The sequence below is a fragment of the Panthera pardus genome, unplaced genomic scaffold, assembly GCF_024362965.1.
Source record: "Panthera pardus isolate Hobbes unplaced genomic scaffold, ASM2436296v1 HiC_scaffold_13, whole genome shotgun sequence".
Taxonomy (NCBI): domain Eukaryota; kingdom Metazoa; phylum Chordata; class Mammalia; order Carnivora; family Felidae; genus Panthera; species Panthera pardus.
The window spans coordinates 84190464-84218114 of NW_026526688.1; the positions used below are offsets into that span (position 1 = coordinate 84190464).

Here is a 27651-nt window from a genome sequence, read left to right on the forward strand (position 1 = left end):
TGACCACCTCTAGGCTTAGGGCTCTGTTGAGTCCAGATCAGGAGCTACCAGAAAGGGGGAAATGGTAAACTCACTGCTGGCTCAGTGGTATTGAAAATTCTGATCTACCCAAATATTCCTGGTGCTATTTACTTTGAGTCTTCAAACAGCTACTCTGTCCATCTGTCCAGGTTTTATAGCTGCATTCGGTGGATGCAGGAGGGTAGAGTGTACTTACTCCCTCTTACCTACAACTCATTATGTACCAGTGGGCAGCTCTTGATATCCTATTATTTTTAATATACGTTTGGTTGCCTACGAATCCTGACAAATTCATTTACAAGATGCCGATCTTGTTTTCTCACCTTGTTTACAGGATATGTCTTAAGTTTAAAGATGTATTTTATACTTCACCTTTACATTGAATCAACAAGTTTCCAAACATAACTTATCATATATTTTTTTAATAAAGTCATGAAGAGGGAAAGATATGCTTTAACTTATTTCTATTAGGATAATTACTTATATTTGAATAGTACTATTTTTAGCAGTAAAGAAGATGCTATGAGCCAATGAGTCTGAAAATTGAAGAAATGTATTTGTGATGTACTCTTGAAGCTTTGTGGCCCAGACTGTACAATATAGTAGTCACTGCCATACATTAAAGCAGTTTTGTACTTACACTTAAGATCTTTTGTTTTTGGTCACATAAATCTTGTGGGATAAGTAGGATGGCTTACTATCTTCATATTGTATAGCTGGGGACATCTTTATAGATGCTATGTTGCTTGCTCATGGTCACATAGCTGTTTACTGTAAAGTAACCAAGGACTTTGTTACTCAAAGTTCACTGCACTGCTCACTAAACCATACTCTGTTATTTAATGGTGTGTGATGGTATAGATAAGTTTGAACCAAAAACAACAAGTTCCCCAAAACCCTTGACAAGTACTGATATAAGGCCTTTAAAGACAGGCTATACTGCAGTCTCTCTGGGCAGGCATTAGACAATGTCTCAGGACCTTTAATAGAGGAAAGAAATAATATGGTGACATTTAATAATAGAGGAAAGAGAATAATATGTACTTTAATAAGAAAGCCTGACAGGAATGCCTGGGTGGCTCAGTTGGTTAAGGGTCTGACTCTTAATTTCAACTTAGGTCATGATCTCACAGTTGGTGAGTTCAAGTCCCACATGGGGCTCCATGCTGATAGTGCAAAGCCTGCTTGGGATTCTCTCTATTCCTCTCTCTCTGCCCTTATCCCACTCATGCTTGTGCTTGCTCTCTCTCGCTCTCGCTCTCTCTCTCTCTCTCTCTCTCTCAAAATAAATAAATAAAAACTTAAAAAAATAAAATGAAAAAAGAAGAAAACTTGGGACGCCTGGGTGGCTCAGTTGGTTGAGTTGCCGACTTTGGCTCAGGTCATGATCTCACAGCTCGTGGGTTCAAGCCCCACATCGGGCTCTGTGCTGACAGCTCAGAGCCTGGAGCCTGCTTTGGATTCTGTGTCTCCCTCTCTCTCTGCCCCTCCCCTGCTCACACTCTGTCTCTGTCTCTCTCTCTCTCTCTCTCAAAAATAAACATTAAAAAAAATTTAAAAAACAAAAAAAAGAAGAAAACTTGACATGGATGGAATGCAAGAGAAGGCTCATGGAAGGTGAAAGTAGGTTCTTCCAGCGTAATGAAACAGAGGTGAAAAAACTGCTTGGGATGTTACCGTTGTGAAGGGACGTGTGTAAGAGACATTCTAGAGGACTAGTCAGCAGGGCTTAATGACTTATCAGAAGGTAGAGGCAAGACACAGGTAGAGATGGAATATTCTATGGCATATTTTTCTTTGGAAATGATGTGCTCTTGACGTGTGTGAGTTGGAGTTTGAGGAACAGTTTAGTTTCAAGCTTACAGAATGTAAAATATCAGGACAAAAGGAATTTGGAGTTCTAGACCAGGTTAAAGAAATTCTATCCCTGATGAAAGAAGTTAGAGTAGGGAATGTAGAATTATGATAGATCCTCAGACACGGGATACTTGAATTGTAATTATGGATGGAATTTCTGAAGTCGAGCTTTATAATGAGAAAACCAGGGACCAAAACTTGGAGCATATAAGCTATAATGTTAAGAACTACTGAAAGTTTTATTTAAGTAAAAGTTTGAAAGTATTTTATGGCTTCTGACATTTATGAATTTCAGCCAGAATAGAGGTGTGCTTAGTTATACATACTTAAATAGAACTCTCACTTCTTTCAGCCCTGAGTAAATCTAGCATCGCCGGATGCACCAGAAAGATCTTCAGGATGCCCTCACTCACTAACTCTATTTGTTTACCTTTGTATATTTTCTTGTCTGGGTGAAATTTGTATTTCTCGGGTCCATGTCTAGACAGTTTAAATGCAAGGCACGTCTCACAGCTGAAGATCCTGTGCATAGCACAGGACTACTTTATATTCACAAAAACTGGCAGTGCTAATGATGGTTTCTCCCTAGATGTTTACAGAGTCATTTGTTGGTTTGCATCTCTGTGGCATTTCCAAAACAGAGGAGTTATTTATATGCTGCTGTTTAACATTTCCAGAGTTTCTTTTTTTCTCTTTTTCTTTTTCGTTTTGCTCTAGTAAGGATAGTGTAGTAGGTGGTGAAGAAGTCTAGAGGAAGAGTCATTAAATTTTCCTTTGTTAGAAGACTGTTTTATACTCCCTTTCATTCAGTCCTCTAAAAGTGTATGTTTCTGCATGTGATTGAATATTTCATTAGAAAGCATTAGGGGAGGTATTTTAAAGGCAGATTTTAAAGAACCTTAACCAGTAATCTACTCTGCGTGCTGAAAATCTGAGTGAGAAAGGAATGTAGACTTGTATTGCTGAAAATCTTGTTTGCCTTCCATCTTGTTGGCATGGTTAAATATTAGTGCACAGAAGCCTCCCCCCAACAAATCTTATTTGCAGAGGATACATTCCAAGACCCCCAATGGAAAATGTGGATAGTACCAAACCCTATATATACTATGTTTTTTCCTATACATACCTACCTATGGAAAAGTTTAACTTATAAGTTAGACACAGGAAAAGATTAACAAGAACAATAATAAAACAGAACAATTATAATAATATATTGTAATAATCATTACGTGAATGTGGTCCCTGTCTCACAGAATATCTTACTGCATTGTACTTACCCTTCTTCTTGTGATGATGTGAGTTGGTAAAATGCCTACATGATAAGATGAAGTGAGGTGAATGACAGAGGTATTGTGACCCAGGCTACTGTTGATTTTCTGATGATATGTCAGAAAGAAGAACATCTGTTTCGGGACCACAGTTGATGATGGGCAACCAAAACCTCAGAAGGCGAAGCTGTGAAAAGTGAAACCAAGGATAAGAAGGACTACTATATTTGCTGAATTTAACTAGGAACTTTGATGTTGTGATCAAAATACTTTATCAGCCATGAACTATTCATCTTTTACTTCTCTTACAGCTTTCAGCATTAAACAGTGGTAATGACCTGTCAAGTGACTGAAATGGCAGTTTTTTTTTGTTGTTGTTCATGTAGATTGAGATAGTTATTTATTACTGCAGCCTGTGCTTATTGCCATATAAATTGCTAGGAAAGTGTGTAAAGATCACTTTTGTTTCTTAGCTCAGTCAAATTTGTATCCTTGTAAAAATGCCTAGATGCTGTGCTGTAAATGCAGTAAAATATGTATGTATGCATTGGATATTATAAGAAAAACTAGCCCTTTTATTCGTCTCCAAGCGTTAAGGTATTTGCCAGGTTTCTCATGACTTTGGCTTCTTTGGTTTGTTTTGGGGGAAGGTAAGATGGGAAGGTGAGAACTGAGGGGAGGCTAGAATGTACCTGATATTTTCCCCAAGGCTGTATCAGCCCGTGATGGCCTATGGTGCCTATGATAGAATCATATGATGCAATCACAGGAGTGACCAGAGCACTGGGCTTGAGTGCTGGTATTAGAGAATAGCTATTAGAGACCAACTCTTTGTTTTGCAGCGAAGAAAACTGAAATCCAGAGAGCTGAAGTGATATCTCATTGGTCACATAGCTAGTTAGCAGTTGAACTGCAAGTAACACTTGGATTTCTTGGTTCCTACCCCAGACATGTCTTCTATATATCTTCTATGCAGATACAGTGATTTCCGCTAGATAAAATTCAGTAGAATTTTGGCGATAAATAATAGTTAAGCTATTATTACTAGCCCCCTGAACCTGATGGGTGATAAATTGAAAGCATAGTTAAACATTTAATAATGAATGTTTTTTCTAAATGTGTAGGAAATCACCTTTGAAGTAGACTTTGGAAACATGAAATAGATATTTCAATCATGACTCCCCTGATTGAAGAGAAGTGTTGAATACCCATACTCTGTGTGTGTTAAATTGTTGCAGAATAAATAGAAAACACCTTCTACCTTTTATGTTCTAGTTCATCGACAGGGTGAACCATACTTTAGGTGTCTTGGATTCAGCTCTTTAGTTTATAATTTGGATGCCCCATTCTTTGTCGTCCACAAATCTCAGATGAAGAGACTTGCTTTAGAGTAGTTAGAGCTCCCTATCCAAAATTGTTTTGGGAAAAAAAAAGATTTTAGAATCATTCTAGAGTCCCTAGATTGAGCAAGCTCCTTGCTTTGATTCTAATCTGGGACTATTTGGAAGCCTATAGGAGATAAAATGAAGTAGGAAACCCTGAAGGCATTAAAATTCTTTAAAAAGTAGCCAGATAATTGTTTTAAAGGGAATAGAGAGAGCTATAGTTCAGAAGCTTACTCTCATAGTACATCGCTTATTCATTCACTTTTGCACTTTGAAAGGTTCAGCCGCATTGTAATTAGTTATAAACCTGTGTTGTTTGAGCTACTAAGAGTGTAAGCTTCATAATATCATCTGTTAATTCTAATTCTTTGCATCTCTGGTGAGCACTCAATCACTGTTGAAATGCATGTGCCATGGGATCCTGTAACCTCTTACTATAGTCTTAGCTGCCTATTTTAGTAACATTCCTGAAGAGGATCGAATTAAATATGATACATTAACGATATCACAGTCTATTCCTGCTGCTGCTGTGGCTACTCTTACCACCGCTGCTGGTACTACCACTACAGTTACTACTACGACTATTCCTGCCACTGCTCTACTACTAGGACAAAGAGCAGGGCTGGCAGGAAAGAGTATTCATCTCATAGAAGGCATTGTGCTGAGCACTTGACATAAATCATGCCACAATTTAATCCTTACAAGAAAATTCTCATTCTCCATTTTACAAAGTGTCATGAGGTTAAGTTCTTTGCCCAGGTCATGCAGCTAGCAGGTAGCTCAAAACTCCTGCTTTCACGCTTTTAACAACTATGGCATATATTGTTTTATTACTCAGTCCTGCGGTGAGGGGTGGGGGTGTGAAAAATCTACCCTCGGCTTCAAATAATTATCACATTATTTGGTTTAGTGCATTGAAAAAATGTAGACAGTAACACATAGGCTTTGCATTCCTAGAAATTCAGCTAGCTTAATTTGCTCAAGCAAAACATTTCTAAACAACTAGTATGTGAAGAAAAAGATGTCTGTAATTGTTATTGATGATCCACTTGGGGAAAAAGAACCTGCAAACCTCTAGAAAAAGCTGAGTAGTGCCAATGAAAGCTCTTATTAAACTCTTTAATTAATAACTACCAGTACTGAATAACTGTGCAGAGTTAAGTCACATCATGATTTATGACAAGTTAGTATGTCATTTTCAAGTGGGAAAATGGTATAATGAATTTTTTAAAACTATCCCAGAATTGGAGCTGATGCAGTTTTTCACAAATCATAGATTATAATGCCATCCATATACGTATCTTCGTTATGATGAATGTTTAAAGTTTCTGTATTAAAATTTCAAATAATTGAGTCAATATGATTTCCACTGATTTTAAAGTCACCAAAAAGCATTTTATTTCATATGTTACTAAGAAATCTTAATACACCACTTAACAAGTAAAACACTTTTCTTTATGTACACATTTTTATTTTATTACATTATGACATTGGGTATGCATTTGTCACCAGAATTTTACTCTTTCAATTTTCTTAGAAACATACTTCAAAGGGTATACTTTATTATTTTTGTTTTTTGAGAAATACCTACCATGATCTAGTAACATAATTGGGTTTCATTTTCACCTAACACATTCATTATTTTAATTAGCATTTTGCTAAACTACTTTATAAAAATTTTCCTAATCCTCTTTTCTGACTTCTTTAGTAATAATATCATGACACTTAGAAAGAATTGGTTGAAAGAAATACACTATTTGTATCCTAATTAAAGATAAAAACAAATTTCAGAAAAAAACATGATGGAAGAATATGAAGCATTGCATTTCTGTTAGTCAGTTAGACCTAGAAAGAAGTTATAGCAAAATGGCATGCCTAGGAGGTGGCTTGCTACCTATTTTCAAAATAAGATTCAAGGGGAAAATATCATTATGTGTCACCCTGTTCCAATGGTATGATGGCACTATTTATTCTATGTCTTTTCTTGTCCAGGAAAAGAAATTAGAGAACCTTAAAGGATGGTGGTTATTAATTTTATTTTTGTCTTTAATTATTGTTAATCAGAAAATTCATTGAAGACATTAATGATGGCAAAAATCTTTGATAAAATTATCATCATCATTAAATAGAGAAGTTTTTCAGTGGCCAACAGACTTGAAGGAGCTAGAAACCTGGATTTCTCGTTTTGCCATTTTGTTACCTTAATGTTTATTTATTTTTGAGAGAGAAAGAGACAGAGTATGAGCTGGAGAAGGGCAGAGAGAGAAGGAGACACAGAATCCCAATCAGGCTCCAGGCTCTGAGCTGTCAGGACAGAGGTGGACACGGGGCTCAAACCCACAAACTGTGAAATCATGACCTGAGCTGAAGTCTGGCACTTAACTGACTGAGCCACCCATGCACCCCGCCATTTTGTTACCTTAGATAAGACTTTTCATCTTTCTGAGTCTCTGATTCTTTATTTGATTAAGTTATAGGTTGCACTAAATTATCTCTAATGTTAATTTCTGTTCTGCATGTACCTTAAATTTCTTCTGTTTACTGGAAGAGAACCTCCTTTACCTCATCTCTTAGAAAGAAAAATGAAGGGCTCCTGGGTGGCTCAGTCGGTTAAGTGTCCGACTTTCGCTCAGGTCATGATCTCACAGTCTGTGGGTTCGAGCCCCACGTCTGGCTCTGTGCTGACAGCTCAGAACCTAGAGCCTGCTTGGGATTCTGTGTCTCCCTCTCTCTCTGCCCCTCCCCCACTCACACTGTGTCTGTCTCTGTTTCTCAAAAATAAATAAACATTAAAAATAATTTTTTTAAAAAAAAGAAAAATTATGTTAGGGAGAAGGCACAGAATCAGATTTTGTGGCCAGTGGTCCAATCAGAGAGGAATATAAGGATGTTTATACTCTCTTCTATTTTATTCAGCTGTAATCTCTATAACAGATTTGCACAACATTCCATGCAGTTGGCATAGAGGAGCCATGGTTTCTGCTGTTGTGGGGGATGTGGTGTTGCCAACCAGGACACCAATCCATGATATTTATGTCTACTCCTAAGAGCCGGGAGGAGGTGTCCCCTTCATGAGGTAGCTTTTGACAGTCCATATACTTACCTCTTAAGTTTGTGGTTAACTTTTTTTTAAATTAAAAATAATACCAACACTATTAACTTGTTTTGATGTTTTTTATGCAGATTTGTTTAATTAAGACCAATGAAGGTAAATAGCAATATTTGTGGTTTTCAGAAACAAACATGTTTGGGCATATTTTAAGGAGAGAGAAGATTCTTACCTTTCCGTTTCATTTATTTTTGGTTGCAGAACTTCAGATGGTGGCAAAGTTGTTGGCACCATAGAAGTCAGTGTCGTGAAGATGGGGGAGATTGAGGATGGGGAAGCCGACCACATCACGACAGATGTGCAGGGACAAAAGGTAGGGTCTCAGTCAGCATAATGCACAAATTAAATTAGAAATGATCAGTTTTGCCAGATGCCTGAATTATCAACACGTCTTTGAAGTGTGAAATCTCATTATTTAAAGGCAAAATGAGAAGTCAACTCTGGAATGGGAGTGCCAGAAGTATGTTTCATCCACTGAACCAAAGTGTCTGTTTGCATGGAACTATGCAAAGCCATGCGCTGTTCAGAAACACCTTCTTCTTCGCCCTGGCTCCTGTGTTGACACTGCCTCCTCTCAATTGGAACAAAAATATTGATCACTGTTGCATTCTGCCCTAATTAACCCTAAGCAAAATGCACAGAAGATTCTGGGAGGGCTATCGCCAAAAGTAACCACTTCTCTACTCTCAAAACCCTCTTTAGAAAGAGACGCAAGTTGAATTTAGATTTCATCTTTATGTGAAGGAGAGCAGATTTGATAATATTGTGCCTGATGAAATTGCAGAGAGAGAAGTAGAAATAGCATAAAATGGAAGGGGCAGCTTTGGAGGAGGGGCAATGCCAGCTAGAGGTGAAGCAGCTTCCTTGAAGCTGAGGATAAAGGTCCCCAGTGCATATCAATAGGTGTCCAGGATTTTTACTTTCTTTTATCTAAGAAAGAGAAATTTAATATAAGAATTAACTTAAATTCCTGTCTTAGGAATGCAATTGCCTACTTTATTGAGACACAGTGGATAGACTTACAAACTGCCTTTTTTTTCAGGAAAGACTTTGTATATACACTATAATTCCTACCTTTTCATAAATAAGCATTCTCTAATGATAAGACCTATAGTGACTTACTTTCTGGCTTAGTGTCTCTTATCTAGGGGCATATTTGATTTTGGGTGCTGAGGAAACATCTACATGGGAAATGGTGTTTATCTAATACAATGAATTATTAATTTTATGAAAGAAACCCAAGACTGCCCCTCAAAAGAATATTATTCTTGCCCTAGAATGAGCTTGGGTCTTACCTGCTCAGCAAGCCTTGTGCTTCTCTGTTCCCCTACTCTCCCTCAAAACATATCAAAAATCATGAAAATATTCCAAGGAGGCTCAAAGTTTGAAACCATTTGCCTGACAATGTGAGGGCTGTTGTGAGTTTTGCAGCAGATCCCCAATTATGGGGTCCCTTCATTCAATCCTTGTTTCCTTTAGAGTTCTATATAAAACTTGTGTTAGTCACCACCACATGAACGCTTGTATCAAGATTAAGGAGGAAAGATTTGGAGGCCAAGTGAGAGAATGAGAACAGAAAAAGGCAGATAATCGTGCCTCGTCCTGTGGCAGTATGCCAGGAGACCAGTAGCAGAAACACTTCCTGTTTCAAAGGAGTACGACTTTGCCTGCTCCAAGCTAATAATAGATTATTATTAGATTATTAGATTAATAGATTAATAGATTATTAGCTACCTCTCTAGTTTTCTCAAAGCTTGCCCACCCCCTGACTCCTTTCCTGGGTTGCTATTATGAGGTAGTACAAATTGAATCATACTCTTCTCATAAACGGAGAACTAGGTACCCAGGAATACACCTCCCCAAAGCCCCACATAATGTTTCTGACTTAGTAATGTGAACTTGAAAAGACTTAACTGCACTGTTCTGGAAATAGGAGGTGGCAGTGTCAGCACGCACCATGTACAAGTCGTAAGTTGACTAAAATGATAAATGTGCTAATCATTGTTGGCATTAGTTCTGTCCTGTCTGGGTTCTTAGTAAACATTGACCTTTCATGCATTTTTAATAAAGTTATTATAAATGTTGTTGGCAATCCTTCAGAATACTCATGGTTCAGTGAAAAACATGTAGTAATGTCCACTAGGTATGACATTTAGAAGAATTACGTGGAAATAACTTTATCTCAGTGGCTTACAAAGCATGATCTGAATTTTCTGGGATGTTTGTTAGAAATGCAAATGCAGGGACTCTTTTTGCAGATATGCTAAATCCAAATCTGTATGAAGTGTATTAACACAGTCCACGAATGGTGACTTAAGTCCTGAATGACTAAAACATGTGAAGAGACAAAGTAACTGAAATAGACGTTATCTCTAAAACAACATCCCCCTCCTTACTTTGTGTGAATGGTGGAGAATGAAGTAAAACTAGCAGGGCCAGAATTTTGTGGGTGAGTGACACAGGTTATCTCTCATGTATATTGAAATAGATAAAAGATTAACACCTGTTTTATCAGCATGGCTTCCATAATAAAATACTACACACTGAACAGCTTAAACAACAAAAATTTATTTTATCACAGCTCTGGAGGCTAGGAAGTCCCAGGTCAATGTGCCAGATGACTTAGTTCTTGGTGAGAGCTCTCTTCCAGGCTTACAGACTTCTTGCTGTGTCCTCACATGGCCTTTCCTTGGCACATGTACACAGAGACAGCGAGCTCTGGTGTCTCATCTTATAAGGACACCAGCCCTATAGGATTAGAGCCCCCACCCTTATCATCTTACCTAACTTTAATTACCACTATAAAGGCCATCTCCAAATACAGTCCCATTGGGTGTTGGGCTTCAACATAATGAATTTTGGGGAACAATCCAGTTCATAACAATATCCCTGACATAAAACTACATTTGAATCTTTAATCTCATATAACCTCCAGAGCATGAAATACAGTATAAATGAAAATCCAGACTCTGTCTTCTGCCATTAACTTACTTGTTGCCTCAAATCATATTATTACTTTTTTTTTTTTTAATTTTTTTCAACGTTTTTTATTTATTTTTTTGGGACAGAGAGAGACAGAGCATGAACGGGGGAGGGGCAGAGAGAGAGGGAGACACAGAATCGGAAACAGGCTCCAGGCTCCGAGCCATCAGCCCAGAGCCTGACGCGGGGCTCGAACTCACGGACCGCGAGATCGTGACCTGGCTGAAGTCGGACGCTTAACCGACTGCGCCACCCAGGCGCCCCAAATCATATTATTACTTTACAGTTCTCATTAAGCAAAGATCATTCAGAAGGGCATTCACCATATCACACTGGTTTCAAACTTTTATTTTTTATGTACATGCATAGTAATAGAAGGCAAAGTGTTAAAATCTCATAGCTAAAGAAGGAAAATTTCACAAAAGAAGTAGTAACAACATTTTACAAAGCTCATATAGCAAGTGGAATATTGCATTAGGTATTCAAATTATTTTTTTTTTAATTTTTGGCGTCATCTTTGACTCATTTCTTCCTCTCATACTCAAATCCTGTTAGTAAATTCTGTTGACTCTGACTTTTTTTTAAGTTATGTTTTTACATTTATAAGTTTATTACCTTTTTTAAGGTTTATTTATTTTTGAGAGAGAGGGAAAGAGAGAGAGCATGAGCAGAGTAGCGGCCGAGAGAAAGGGAGAGAGAGAATCCCAAGCATGCTCCACACTGTCAGCACAGAGCCTGACATGGGGCTTGAATTCACGAACCATGAGATCATGACCTGAACTGAAACCAAGAGTCGGACACTTAACTGACTGAACCACCCAGTCGCTTTGACTTTGACTTTTAAATAAATCCAGAAACGAGTGACTTGTGAGTCCTTCACTCTTTCAACATTGTCTGTTACAGACATTTTTACAGTAGTCTCTTAAATGTCCCTTCTTCCTCCTCCCCGACACCCCCATCATCATAGTCTATTCTTAGCAGAACACTTATTAAAATGTAGTACAAAACATGTCATTCCTCCAATGGCTTCTCAACTCCCTGAAAGTGTAAACCTAAATCCTTTCAGTGTGTTGGCCCTCTCAGTGTGATGGTTCACCTCATCCTCTACTTCTCTTCCTTGCTTACTTTGATCCAGCCTCATTAGCTCCTTGGCTGTTCATTACACATTCCAGGTAATGAAGGACCTTTCCAACTCAGGTCCTTCACCTTGGTTTTCAGTCTACCTTTGTAGTTTTTTTACCCAGGTAACTATATACTTCATTCCCTCATTTCCTTCTGTTTTTTTTTTTTTTTTTTTTCAAAATGTCACCTTCTCATTCTGCCTTCTCTGCCCTATATCCAAAATTTCCATCCCTACCTGAAACTTTCTATCTCCTTTGTCTGCATTATTTTTTGTCCCTTGTACTTACCACTGTCCAGTGTCATATATATTTTATTTGTCTCATCTATTGTATATTTCCCTCACTAGAATTAAACTTCATGAGAGAAAGGCTTTTGTCTATTGTGTTTTTTCCTTTACCCTAGTACCTAGAACAGAGCCTGGCACAGGGAAAGTGAGTGAATAAGTAAATGAAGTCATTTTTACCTTGAAGAAATAAAATCCAAAATTGTCTCCCTAGATGTGATAATATTTGTCTATATATAATGCTGTGTACAAACTGACCAGTCCATAAATAAAGACTGGAGTGAGAATGCAGTAAAGAGTGTAGAATTATGAAGGAAAGAGGAAGAAACTTTTGAAGAACAACCTTTGAATTAAATAGTCAAGGAAAAAATATGCTACTAGGGAAAGGAGAAGGAGGAACCAAAAGCATCAAATCAGGTAATAAATGAGAAAACCCCATGTAAGTAACAGCCAATAGGATCAAGTGAGACTTCCATAGCCCTCCTCTTTGCCCTGCCCACCCTCCCAGGGGCCTTGGCTTCTTGTCAGGACAGGATTGTTAACAGGCATCCTCCAGTGGGGCTTTGCTGGGGCTGAGATCACCTCCTGCCTTGTCTCCCCCTTTTGTGTAACATCTGTATTATATTTGAATGTGGCATACTACAAATGATCAAAGTAGTGGTGATTTCTACCAAAGGAGAGAAAAGCCTTACTTATTTATGACAGTGACAGAGATGATACAAGTGGAGTAATAATACATCTTCTTTTTACTACGAGCCTCGTCTGACTCATATTTTGGTGATTTGCTGCTCTCCTCAGGCTATTTCCCCCCCATATTTTGAAGTGGTGTTTTAACAAGACATTCATTAGCCACGGTCAGGGAAAGTGTAGACTCCTTGGATAGCTAAGGACCATCTCAAAAGGCTCCATCCCTTTATTTTTCCCAAATATACAATTGAGAATAATATAACTGACTTAACTTACCTTATAAGATATTTGCAGACATATAATAGTCATCGTTCATTTATCAAAAAATACTGCCTTCTATGTCCTAGGCATTCTACTAGGTTCTGGATATTCAGCAATGAGACAAATAGACACAGATGCTGCCTTCCAGGGAAGTGAACAATCACAAAATAAACAAGTCATATAGTGTTGATCACATGGTACTATATGCTATAAAAAAATAAGGGTACAACAACTAGGGAATGTTGGCTGTGGCCATTTTATTTTGGATGATCATGGATAAACTCACTGTTAATATGATATCTGATCTGAAACATGAAGGAAATGAGGGAACAAGATGTGGATATCTGAGAGGAACAAGAATTCTAGTTAGAGTGAACAGCAAGAGCAAAAGCCCTGAGGTGGCAGTGTGCCTGTGATATTAAAAGACCAGTGAGGAGGCCAGTGTGACTGGAATTGGGGGTTGAAGAGGAGAGTGATAGGAGTTGAGGATGAGGTCCACAGGCAGGGGAGACAGACTGTATGCTCCCTTATAGGCCATTAGACTCTGAACTAGATACAAATACAGTTGAGGATTTTTGAATATATGTACAAAATGTTATGATTGTTTGTGTCGAGTATGGCCTGAAAAGAAGGAAGGGCAGAAGAATGGAGCCTGTTGGTTGCAAAGATTCAAGGTACAAATGAAGATCGGTTGAATCAGGGTGGTATTGATAGAGAAAGTGAAATGTGGCCAGACTGTAGGTACAAAGGAAAGTCAAAAGAACAGAATTACCATTTTTAGTGATAAGGAAAAGTGAGAGGAGCAGGTGCAGGAGCACCAGAGATTTTGAGATGTTAACTTTGAAATTCCTCTTAGACATCCAAGTGTAAATATATGAAGGCAGTTGGAGGTTTGAGTCTAGAATTCTTGTGAGATATCCAAGCTAGAATTATTGTTTGCAAGTAATTATAGTATCTGAATGGTATTATACACTCTTAAAATTTGAATTTATGTGGATTTTATCTGTTGATATTTACTGTATTAGAGATTTTGCTGACTTATGTCTACATTTATCATATTAGAAATTCAAACAAGAAATGTTTAAAACAGAAGAGTACACAAGCCCACATACCATTAGCTGTCAAATGATTATGTAATAGGGCCTCTAGAAAATTCCACTATATGCTTATAAGAGAAAGAGAGAGGTAGACAAATAGTGTTTTAGTGTTATAATGAAAATGACTTTGTCTTCACCCTGTGCTAAATGCTGCAGAGGATGCAAAGACCAAGTTATCAGGCACTCCAGGAGATTCCAGACCAAACTTGGACAACCATGATTTAAGGAATAAACAAACTAACAAATGTGAAAGTGCTTAGCCAAGAGTCTGGTCTTTGTGTCTTTCATGATCATTGTCCTTACAGTTTGGTTAACTTTCTAGCCCAATGCATGGCAAATTGGTTTGTTAGTTGATATTCAAAATCATTAAGCTCCAAGAATTTTATATATCTTATGTTTCTTCTTCTTGGCTATACTTACCAGTAGATGACATTTTTAAAAGCACTCATCAAAATCACTAGGCTTATGGTGCTATGGTGGTACAAAAGGCATGTGGTGTTTGTTATTCCTGCTCAGAATCACAAATATGAAGTCATTACATTGAGAGCACCTACCGTGTAAGTGCATAACACTGCAAATATCCATCATAATGATAGCAATAAACAGTATACATAGCTGGAGCCTTCTTAAGCACAGAGTCCACATCATTTTAATCTTTGCATTCTCTGTAATACCTAGCACAGTGGAAAAATGATTCTAGGGTCAGCTGTAAAATACTAAATAAAATGGCCTGGGGAAATAAGAAATGTGGTTCTTGGCTTCAAAAACTCACAACTTAAATAATGACACAGATAGTACACTCAGGAAACAATTGAAGAAAATAATTACTGAGTCCGAATATAAAAATATTTATCAATTTAGTAAATACTTGTTGGATATTTCCTGTTATGTTCCCAGTATTTAAATTTTGAGAGCATTCTGAATAGTAAAGCTTTAAAATACAATAAAAGTTGCAAAATAAGAATGTTATGAGGTTAAAATTATCCTAAGTACCTGCCTTCCAGTGTAGATGGAAGATGCAGATGTATGAAAGTTATATGTCTGTATCCATTTGGTAAAATAATATAGGCCTTCTGTTAGGAAACAGAAAGTTGGTTTTGATTATGAAGAGGCACAGCTCTCTCCATGTAGAGAAGCAGCTTCTCAAGATAATAGCCTGATCCTTATGAATTATGGACTTCTTTACTAAAAGAGTTTAATCCAAACCATTCCTATAAATTATATTGTAGATGATAATCCTTTTTTGGAAAGCTATTCCAAAATAGCTATTACCTAGTTATTATGTGGAAGGATATCATGGACAAATCATGAAAGAATTTGAATACGAGTATGAGATATTGGATTTGATTGGATAGTAAATAACCTTATACATTTTCAAGCAGAGCACTGGTATGATGAATATAATGTTTATGAAAGATTATTTTAACAGCCCTATGTAGGCTGCAAAGAGTAGAAGAAATATTGGAAGTAAGAGAAATAAAGAATTTTAAGTATGTTCAAGCATCATTGCACATTGCTCTAGTGATTTGGGAAGTGCATTTCCTAAATAGCTATGGATTAAAAGAAAGGATCACCTTTGAGTTCTGGTTTGGTCAGGAAAATGATTTAGAGAACATCAAATTTTAAGAGCTGTTTGCAGTTATTCATTCTTTCAGTAAACTAGCCCTCAATAGAAGCACCAAAGAAATTATGAGATCACATTTTTCCCCATCAAGACATTTCCTGATTCTGTGATGAATGTTATGATGGGGGAATAAGTAGTGGATTATACAAATATAGACATAACATTTAAATAAATCTTTTAAGTTATTTGTCTTTCTTCTAGAAATGTTTGACAGACATATACGTTCCATCATTAGCAGTGACCTCAGTGGCCATGATTCTCCAAGAGGACCAGTGCCTGGAGAAGGAATGGTGGAGGGAAACAGACAGGAAATAGCCCAAGCAATTTTGATACACCCTCCTAGGTTCTCTTGAGCCCTTGGAGTCTCTTGAGCAAAGCCTGCTTCCCTCAGAGCTCACCAAAGAAGTTTCTGGTTTCTGAGTTTTCCTTTGTTTTTGTTTGCATTTATTTGTTTCTGTGTGATATATTTGCTCTAAAAATTCACTTTCCTCTTTCCTCAAACTACCACCCCCCTTTTTTTTTGGCTAGCGATAGAAGGGAACTCATTTGAAGAAACAGATGCCAGCGATGCTGGTGTCAGTCTGTGTGACGATAGGTCTCTTATCAACATCATGGGGCCAGAAGAGTTGCTTCCTCTGCTAATTCCAGTTTCATAGAAAGTTGAAGGGGGGTCCCCTCACTTAATGCTACATTGTCTGGGATATCGTTGCCCATGCATGCTTCACTCACGGCAACGTGCTCTTCTGTGTTTCTTCTCTGTCCAGAGCAGTGTTGGTTCTGTAAAAGCTCAGGAGCTTAACCTACTAATCATAGATTAATAGACCCATGATCTCTGGATCAGCTTATTTACAAATTACTTGTTTATAAATCAGCAACATATAAATCAGAGATCAATTTATTTATGATTTTTCCTCATACTTTATGAACAAGTGTTTACATTGTTTTGCCAGAGATGAAAATCTCCTTTCGCCTTATGTCACTTGATGCTTCATCATATTTTATCTTTTATTTAAAGCTGTCCTTATTTAAAGCTGTCCTTTCAAATCTAGAAAATAATTTGCTTTTCATTGATCGAAAACTATCCCAGGTGACAGAAATATGAAACCATTCTGGTTGTCAAATGTGATTTGCTGTACTCGAAGCAGATTTCTGGCATGTTGGGGACAATCCTTTTCCACTTTTTACTTCTTTCCTAAGTAGTTTCCAATAGAACCAAGATGTAGCCTATAATTATGTGATTCAATCATATTATATATACATGTAAATAGGCACAAGTTAAACAGGCCTCATAGTAAAGATAAAGCTGAATATAGTTTTACAAAAGTGTCTTGTTCAAAACTTTTTGAAACCATGTGCATAACCTCATGTTTTGCAAACAAAATGGAAGCATTTCATTTCTTGATTTTGTTATTTTCAAATAAGTGTTTTTTTCTTTTATTCTTTCCTAGTGTGCACTGGTGTGTGAATGTACAGCCCCAGAAAGTGTGAACGGAAAAGATAACTTACCTTTTTTGAATGCAGGTATGTACCTCAGTTTTGGAAACTGATATTAGTTTCATATAAACGTAAATTTTAATTTCCCATGAACTCAATACTAAACGTGGGCAGCATTCTCACAGAATCATTTGTGAACACTTAGTAAATGAATTGGTAATCATGAGAAGTAACCATCATCTGTGGAGGAAGGATAGACTTGAAAATTCCATAAGAAAGATATAAAAACACTGTGGCTGTATGGCAAAGCAAATTCCTTTTAGCTTTGGATTTGGTATTGTCTGAAACAAGATACATTAGAAGACAATAAGCATTAGAAATATGAAGCTCTTATTTAGTTTGACTTTCTAATTATAGAGTTCAAAACACAGTTGTTAAAACAGTAGATATATGGGTTAAGTAGGAAAAATTCATATACACATTTGTACATTCCTGGGGTATATATGTATATAATGTGTTACTTACAGTAATATATTTGAATTTCAACAAGACACTAAACCATGTGTTAAATGATAACCTTGTGAATAAAACTGAGACTTATAGGACCAGTTAAAATTGTGATAATATATATAGTAAATTATGGAACTAATATTTTTATGTTAATGTAAATTATGTTACCATTAATAATAGTAAACAATGACTATTACAGTGACAAGCAGCAGGCTAAATGCCTCATATGTCTTGCCTTCTGACCTGTGCTATGAAAATGGCACTGTCATAATCCTCATTTTACAGATGAGGAAATCGGTCAAGGTCACCTACCTGGCAAATGACAGGTCCAGAATTTAAATCCAGTTTTGATCCCAAGGCCTTTGCTCTTAATTAGTAGGCCGTGCTATTACCAAAAAGCCATTAATTGACAAGTTGGTGTAACGATAGAATAAGCCTTAATATTTTTCTAGCCCTGTCATGTCGTACATTTAACCAATGACTTAGATAGCATAATAATCAGCTTAGTAAATGATACCGAATTTCAAAGCTTACTGATATATAACTGCTAAACTATTAGCAACCTTTCGTTGGCAGAAGCCTCTACTAATAGGGAATGGAGAAAGGGAAGGCAACCCTTTTGACTCTGTTTATACTTACAGAGAACTCAAAATAAAATGGAACAGTAACAAAAAATCAGTAATTATACTTACATGGAATGAGGGATTGATTATACCAAAGAAGAGGAGCGACTTCTTAGCCTATGAGCAAACGATATTGTTGTTCATTTCATTTAGGATGTAATATTGAGAGGGATGTGCAATGAGCAGTGAAGAGTCTACCCAGACAGCTAGATCAGCCATGTATGTTAAAAGTACTTCATAAGTTTTCAGGCTGATTAAAGTATCTAATATATCCTCAAAGCGTCCTCCTCACATTTATTTTCCACCTGAAAATTGACCAAACTTTTAATCCTTTATTTTAATGTATCCACATAATCTATTTAATTTAGTAAATGTCAATTTTGAGAAATAAAATGGAGTGTGGGACATATTAAGTAAATGTCAATTTTGAGAAATAAAATGGAGTGTGGGACATATTAAGTACATATTAAGTACATGTTAAATACAGTTTGGATGAATCAGGTTATCACCACAATCATCTACATTATAATTATAACTTTTTAGTAATTCACTCATGTGAACCTTGTAGTTTTTTGTGCACAGAGAAAGAAATGACATTTTAAAATACTGATTGGCTTAATATGCATTTCAAGGAGAAAGAGAAAAATGTCTTTCTAAGTAAGAAGATATAATACCTAAGAAGAGACAGAAGGAACACAGTGAAAAATAAACCTGTACCTCCATATACCTGTGCCATAAAATCTGTAAGGCATGAGTCTTAGAGGCATACTAACTATTCCAGATTACTAGGATACTATTCCTAATGCATCAATTGTTATGCGACAAAGGCAACTGACATGGAACTGATGGAGGCAGCTGCTTTCCATAATTTAAATATACTTAGTGGAGTGAAAGATGATTGATTACTGCCTTTCTCCTTTTATGGAGGTGACAGTTTGGGTGGTGATACTCCACTTAGTTCTGATGATATTTCTTTTCTTTTTTTTTTTTTTAATGTTTATTTATTTTGAGAGAGAGAGAAAGAGGTTGAGCAGAGGAGGGGCAGAGAGAAAGGGAGAGAGAGAATCCCAAGCAGGCTCCATGCTGTCAGCACAGAGCCTGATGCAGGGCTTAAACTCACAGACCATGAGATCATGACCTGAGCCAAAGTCAAGAGTTGGACGCTTAACTGACTGAGCCACCCAGGTGCTCCTCTAATGATATTTCTCAATGTCCTTAGTCCATGCGATCCAGAGGAACACTCAGAACCTAGGATATTTACCACAAATATTTTCTTTGAGCCTTCTTACAATAGGGAAAGATAAAACTAAATGGGAATCAAATGTTACAAAAGCTAGATTTTTAAAAAGTATTTAAATGCAACTAGGTTCTCTATGTGAAATGTTTCTGCTTAAAATACAAAAGTGCATCATACAGGTATAGAATATGTATGACTTTGGCTTGTGTGTACCTTTGTCTATTGTTCTATTTATTTTTCTATGTAAACTCAGCAACTTTGGAATTAATCTATTATATTCCCATGTGGTATTTTTTTTAATCTGTAGGCAAAGAGAGCTACTGACATTTTTTTCAAGTCTTTGTATTAATGTATTATGTGGAACTTGCCAGCCTCAAGTGAGTTATGAAGTACTTATTGAGTGAATGGAAGAGAATGTCATATCTCATAGCAGCTCTTCACTATTCTATTTATATCTCTAGAGGTTTAATTTATAATTCAGGAAATTCACTCATCTATTGTAAGACTAACAAGAAAAAAAGCTCTTCCCCCTAAGTTCTCACCTTTTTCATGCCTTGCTTGCCTTGCAAGGTGAATGTGTATGTTGGGAGTCTGGGGAATGGAGGGCAGAAGGAGAGAAAGGAGGGGGTGGGGGCAGAATTTACAATTCCTTAAGAAAGTTCTGTAAGTACCTTAGCTTTATGGGAAAACAGTCCTTTCAGCAGCTGCATTTACATTCTCTGAAACAAGACACACTAGAAGACACAGTAAGTATTAGAAATATGAAGTTCTTATTTAGTTTGACTCTCTAATTATGTAGATCATAACATAAGTTTGTTAAAACAGTTATTTGCTTATTCACTTGGTTATTTGCTTATTTATTGAAGCAAAATGGTAGTAGGAAAGCTTAAAACTGCTTGTTGTTGGCAGGGGTAGGGTGGGGAACAGAGAAGTGCAGTTGGGTCTCTCACGTGTCCTGCTAAGTCACATCAACTGAGGGACTTCTCTGTAGCCAAACAATACCAAACAGCTCTTGTGGTATTAATATAAGAGCACTGGACAGGCTGTCGGAAGGACTGGTATCAAAGCCTAGATTTGCCCACCAGCACCGGGACCCAAATACACGGGTCAGCCTCTTCGCACATCAGTGCTTTTCTTTTTTCTTTTTTTTTTTTTTAACGTTTTATTTATTTTTCAGACAGGGAGAGCCAGAGCATGAACAGGGGAGGGTCAGAGAGAGGGAGACACAGAATCTGAAACAGGCTCCAGGCTCTGAGCTGTCAGCACAGAGCCCGACACGGGGCTCGAACTCACGGACCGTGAGATCATGGCCTGAGCCAAAGTCGGCCGCTTAACCGACTGAGCCACCCAGGCGCCCCACATCAGTGCTTTTCAAATGATCACATTAACTAGGACAGTCTTTGACTTCCTTTTTTGGCTCTCACATGTGTGAAGTCAATATAGCATAATTCAGCTATTTATTTCATAAATGCATTTGTTTTAATCAGTTTCATATGGAGTCACATACTAATTTTTTTGTCATTGTCACAGTTGTCTTTCTCGGAAGTTATTTATATTTAATAAGCCTGACCAAAAATAATACCTTTTTAAAATTCTGTCAGAAAGATAATTCTCTCCATATTCCCAATTCTTCCAGCTCTCCTTGTAAAAGTATAATGCACGTCAGCCCATAGACCCTTCTGATACTATGCCAAATCTGAGGAACTAATGGGCCCTGTCACAAGGTTTCCTATTTTCTTCACATTTTGAGTGAGTTTTCCCCTGTCAGCAAGCATTAGATCTGATACAGCATCTTCCTTGGTTGAATTCCATACTTCTTGAGTCATGAAATTATCCTTTATATTCTTTAAAGGCCACTTTCATGCTGTAGATTAACGTGTATACTGTCCTTCATATTCATAGAGGGGATATCTGACAGCTGTGATTTCCGTGACTGTGTAAGGTGGAATCTAAACAAAAATGAGGAGACCGGCCATCTCTCCATCCTAAATCCATGCAGTTGCCTTCCTATTCAGAGAATTTATTGGTGTTTTGCATTTCTTGCTTCACAGATGAATCACGCTTTTTCTCAAAATAGGCCACTGTATCTTTTATTCTTTTTCTCAAATTGGGGTTAAGCCATCCACCACTTTGCAGAAGATGCTAGATTATATGCTATTTAAGAAAAAAGAGCATTGCTTATTTATTTCTGTGTCTCCAGGGCCAGAACACAATAGAAACTCAATAAATGCTTGTCAGATGGCTGATAGCCAGTGTATCTTATCATCTCAATTTATGCTTCATGTAACAGAAAATGACATTGTTATTCTCTCCATGAGAAAGATGTTTAAATTTAATTATTTAGCTTTTAAATCAAAGAATTTATCACTTTCCTTAAAAATTACTGCCAAATTCTCATTTTTAAGTGTTTTCTGCCTCCAGTCCATACAGCATGTGACTCTTAATCTTGGGGTCATGAGTTTGAGCCCCACGTTGAGTGTAGAGATTACTTTAAAAAAATGTTTTCTGCCTCATATGACACCATAGAATTTATCTGCCTCTCACAATACCACATGAGCCAAATATTGGGGTAATGTTCTCCTCACTAACACTCCCATCCAAAGCAATGCATGACTCACATTATTTTAAGAGATTGTCAAAAATATGTCCCTTTATACTCATTTTGAGTCCTGATGAATTCCAACCGAAAGGCAAGTCCCCAGTTTCCCCCTTTATTTTTTTCTGTTTATTCATGAGCTGTGAAATCTACTACCTTGTCAGACTTTAGATGACATCATTTTATATAAACAAAGATATCTCTGTTGTATTTTACCCACACTAGTTTAAATAGATTTTGTCCTTGTATTTGTAACTCTCTAATATGTAAAATTTGGGGCAATTTTGACTTCTAATACTGGCATTTGATCTTTTATACTTACTCACCAGATTTCTTTGCCCTCTGCTGTTTTAACAAATGGGACAGAGTCCATTAACTTTGCTCTTTGGGAATTACCATATATTTTCATTACTGTGTACTAATATATTTAGGATGTTAAGTAGCTTCAATGGAAGAGTGAATTTCATGATCTAATAATCAATGAAATCATGTCTTAGACACCTTTAAATGCTTCAGCTGTCTTCCTGGTATCAGTCCATTACCTCCTCCACTCCCCACCTAGGTAAACTAGAAGAAAAATGAAGGCAAGAAGATGATAGAGTTAAAAAGCCAACATTTTGTGGACAAATGTGAGGATACCTTTCTCTCAATCATGTTTTTTTTTTCATCCTTCATTCTGATGCCTGTGCTCCCTTGAAGTGAGGTTTTCAATTGTATTCTTCACTCTTGCATTTTTCCCTCTCTCTTCACACAGTTGTTGGTGCTCTAACTGTTCTCCTGGGGAAAGTAGTGACGGGAAACATGAGTTGAAAGGTTTAAGCTTATTTCTGTGGAATGTTTATTTTTACTGGGCACTGTGCTAGATGCAGGAGATAAAATGAGGACAAGAACAAAACAGCACTGTCCTAGCCTTCACAAAGTTACTAGCCTGTCACTCTAATGGGTGACCTGGAACAGTAAGTAGACAATTGTAGCACAAGTGGTAAAAACCATGACAGAGCTGGGATACGAAGTACAAAGGAGAGAAACCTGTAGGGAAGGATGAGGTGGAGGCCAAGGAAGCCTTCCCAGGGGAGGTTCTAGCTCAGCTGAGTTTATAGGAAGGTTGCATATAGCCAGAAAAGAAAGGTGTTCCTTTGAGGTGCAAGGAATGCCTTGAACAGAAGGAAATTGGTGAGAAACAGCTTGAGTTCAGAGGACTATAGGTCATTTCAGGTTGCTCAGAATGAAATATGAGCCACCGTCTACCTCTCCTGGTTGTATCTTTTACTTTATGACTGAACTAGAATGAACACAGAAAATCATGCAAACTAGAGAGAATGAAGCAAATCATTTTCTGATCACCTAAAAACTAAAACCCAAATTGTATACACTAAACTTACCAATTTATCACCAACTGGAGACTAAATGCCCACAAATATTATCTTTATGTCCTAGTCTGACATCTATAATAGTTTTTCTTATTCTTGGCCTTAGATTGAAGATGGAGGGCCAAGAGCTTATGGGTTTGACTAGACTAGAGAAGCAGCACTTTGTTCAACATAGAAAATATCCTATTTTCTATTCCATTTTTTCTGTTTCTCCTTTAAAAACAACACAAACAATAACATAAGTTAGATTTTATAACAGATCTAGAGAAAATTAATGAAACATTCTTAGGAGTTCATTTTTAACAACTTATTTCATCTTTATTATTTGTAAACAGATCTCTCTTTGCTGTGTTTTCTGTGTTCCTGTCGGGTCTCCTTACCGTCTCTTTTCAATAACCATGTTCAGGATGGTGTTTTAGTGATTTCTATTTAGGTTTTTCAGTTCTCATCCAGTCTTAAAAAGAGCCAACCTACATTTTGGATGTATATAAATCTAAGATATTTCCAAGTACAAATGAGGGAATGTCAGTATCTAATTGGATTACACAGACTTATCTTTAGTAAGTATAATGTAGCATTTGGAGAACAGGCAATGCATGTACATTCAGCTGAATAATTAAACTATTAAACAACTGCATAGTTAAAAGCAACAGAATGAATTCTCTACAAGAATCTGTAGGACATTAAAATAATGATTTTTTTAAGGCTTAAAGCCAATAAAGTCAGATTCCATTTAAATATGTGACTCCTACCACCTCCTGAATGCAAGAAAGTTCATGAGGATAATCACATATGAGCTTCCACTTGAGAAATATATTAAAGACAACCAGAGGAAGTAAGTGTTTGGCTTTTTGATAACTCCCTTGTCCCTAAATCTAAATTTGCAAAGTTTCTTGTCTATCCACTGACACCCCTAACACAGAAACAGGAAAAAAAACAAATTCCTATGGTATCTTTCTGGTTTATCCTTTCTACCCCAGTTCTCTTGAACAGCCATGTTGTTTTGTTTTTAATGTGTCGTCTATGTGTTGGCTCTGTTGAACATTTCTTTGGCGTCTTTACTTTGATAATTCAGAATTGGGACAGCTTGGCTTTCACAATTTCATAGCAAGATACCTTGTTAAAGAAGCGCTGCTATGGTGTCTGAGAGAAAACAATATAGAAATTCGAGTTGTACTGCAATTTGGTGTGTGTGGGGAGTGGGGGGGGATCTGCCATCTACTTTCTGTTCCTGTGCTCACCATAGACAGTGGACTTCAAAGAAATGTAACAACATCTGTACCAACTTAGAACTTTATTCTTAAGTCATCTCAAGACCATGATGTAGTCCAAAATATCTCTGCTACTTTTCTCTTGGCAGAATCAGTCACATGATATTTTTAGCAATTGTTTTGGCAAAAGCAGTGAAAAAAAATGAAGAGCATACACACACAGGGGTCTCTTTAAAGAATTTATAATAGATGTTAGATAGTGTTCTGAGTTGACAGGCCTATTGTATGGTCAGAAATGCATCTCCTACATAAAGAAAAACTTGGCATCAATGATGAGCCAGAGCTGAAAGTGATGGACTCATTCACACAGCTGGAATGAGTATGCAGAATTGTTGGAATTGAATGTCTTCTATAAGGAGGAAACATTAAAACAAGGTTACACAAGCATTCATAATTTATGATCCATTGTTCAGTATTTGGTGCATGAATACAATATGCCTTTCTTTTATATGAAGATGACAAAATCTCCCCATTAACAACACAGTAAGAATTTTGAGTTAAGAACATCCTATCTGGTCTTTCTTGTAACCAGTGCAATACATTTGCATAGCAGTAAAATGTTAGGCCATATTTATTTTTTCATTTTTTAAGTCATACTCCATTTTATGATATTTTAAGATACCGAGTATATGTTCTTGCTTTATACATAGTAGGTGTTTAATAAGAAATGCTGCTGAATGAAACTGGGTTGTAAGGTGGACCCCACCATAGCTACATTGAGATCCTGATTTAGTACTAATGTTTGCAGATCTATGAATTTTAAAAGATCAGAACCTGTAACATGAAAGTTAGTTGGGAGATATAATTGAGATTGATCAAGTTGCCTGAATTTTTGTTTTAAATTTGTCCCAAGCGTTTTCTTTAAAAACAGTAGCATTCCCACAGAGTCCTTGTTTGATATGTACCAGATGGTCAGAGGAGAGTTCTAGAACTCATTAATCAAACTGCCCTTGACTTCTGCTTAAGCCATTTCAGTGAAGGTTGATACTTAAACACACTGAAGAGCATTAAAATAAAAACAATAAAATCAAAAGTGGAAAGGCTACTTTTGGGATAACTGAGGATATGAAGCATTTTATGTTTTGTATCTTAATTCAAATTCTCCAAAAAATAACTATTCTTTACTGTTTATAAAAGACAAGAAAAATGAAGGATTCTTAACCAGAGTTTGGGAAATACAAAAATTCTGTATAATCTCGAAAACAAAACAAAACAGAGGTTTAAAAGAAGCACATAAACTGAGTATACACAAACTAAGTAATTGAATATTTACTTAGGTTACTAAGGAAAATTTTGGACATTTCAGAGATTGAGTTTTTGTCTTACTATGAAAGAATGCATATATATTTCTGATCATGTTAGCTATATTAGAATTCATGAGATCCCATAAATGGTTTAACCTTACTGATACTACGTTGAATTCAATACATACTTCCTTTTCTTCTCAAACTCTAGAGATGGAATTGAGGTTGTAGTAAAATTTTTACATCTTTGAAACATTGTCACTTTAAAAATTAATGACATAGGGGGAAGGGGAAAAAAAAGAGAGGGAAGCAAACTATAAGAGACTCTTAACTACAGGGGCGCCTGGGTGGCTCAGTCAGTTAAGCGTCCAACTTCGGCTCAGGTCATGATCTCACGGTTTGTGGGTTCCAGCCCCGCATCGGACTCTGTGCTGACAGTTCGGAGCCTGGAGCCTGTTTCGGATTCTGTGGCTCCCTCTTTCTCTCTATGCCCCTCCACCACTCATGCTTTATCTCTCTTTCTCTCAAAAATAAATAAACATTAAAAAAATTAATTTAAAAAAAAGAGACTCTTAACAAAGGGCTGATGGAGGGAGGTGAGTGGGAATGGACTAAATGGGTGATGGATATTAAGGAGGGCCCTTGCGATGAGCACTGAGAATTATATGTGATGAAAACTAAATTCTACACCTGAAACAAATTTGACCATATATCTTAACTAACTAGAATTTAAATGAAAACTTGAAAAAAGAAGAAAAAGAAGATGGAATATCATCGTTTCTTTTATAGGCTCACTTACATTTCAGATGAAAGAAAATATATCTGATGAGGCCCAATCTACAAAATATATAAAGAAATCATAAAATTCAATAGCAAAAAAAAATCTGATTAAAAAATGGGCACAGAATATGAATAAACACTTTCCCAAAAAAGACATAAAGATGGCTAACAGGTACATGAAAAGATGTTCAATATTACTGATCACCAGGGAAATGCAAATCAAAATCATAAAGAAGTATTACCTCACACCTATTAGAATGGCTATTATCAAAAGAAATAACAAGTGTTGGAAAGAATGTGTAGAGAAAAGGGAACCCTTGTTCTCTGCTAGTAGGATTGTAAATGGGTGTAGGTGATGTGGAAAACAGTATTGAGGTTCCTAAAAAAATTAAAAATAGAATTACCATACTATCCAGTAATTTTGCTTCTGGGAATATACCCAAAGGAAATTAAAACATTAACTTGAGAAGGTATCTGCACCAACATGTTCATAGCAGCATTGTTTATAATAGCGAAGACATGGAAATAATTTAAGTGTCCACTAGCAGATGAATAGATAAAGAAAATGTGATATTGATCTATCAATTGATTAATTGATCCATCAATATATATCTATATATATAATGGAATATTACTCAGCCATAAAAAAGAATGAAATCTTGTCATTTGTGACATCATGAATGGAACTTGAGGGAATTACACTAAGTGAGATAAGTCAGACCGAGAAAGATAAATATCATATGACCTCTTTTGTATGTGTAATCTAGTAAAAAACAAACAAACAAACAAACAAACAAACAAAAAACAAGCTAATGGATACAGAGAACAGATTGGTGGTTGCCAGAGGTAGGGGTGGCTGTGGTGAAATGGATGAAAGGAGTCAAAAGATA

General features: G+C 36.6%; 1 protein-coding gene across 1 annotated transcript in view; it reads left to right on the forward strand.

Annotated features, from left to right (window-relative positions):
* INPP4B (inositol polyphosphate-4-phosphatase type II B) overlaps positions 1-27651 on the forward strand; it is a 758464-nt gene that overhangs the window by 535118 nt on the left and 195695 nt on the right. The window contains 2 exon segments of the mRNA XM_019420351.2: positions 7842-7953; positions 17145-17217. Coding sequence (XP_019275896.2) covers positions 7842-7953; positions 17145-17217 — 185 coding nt within the window.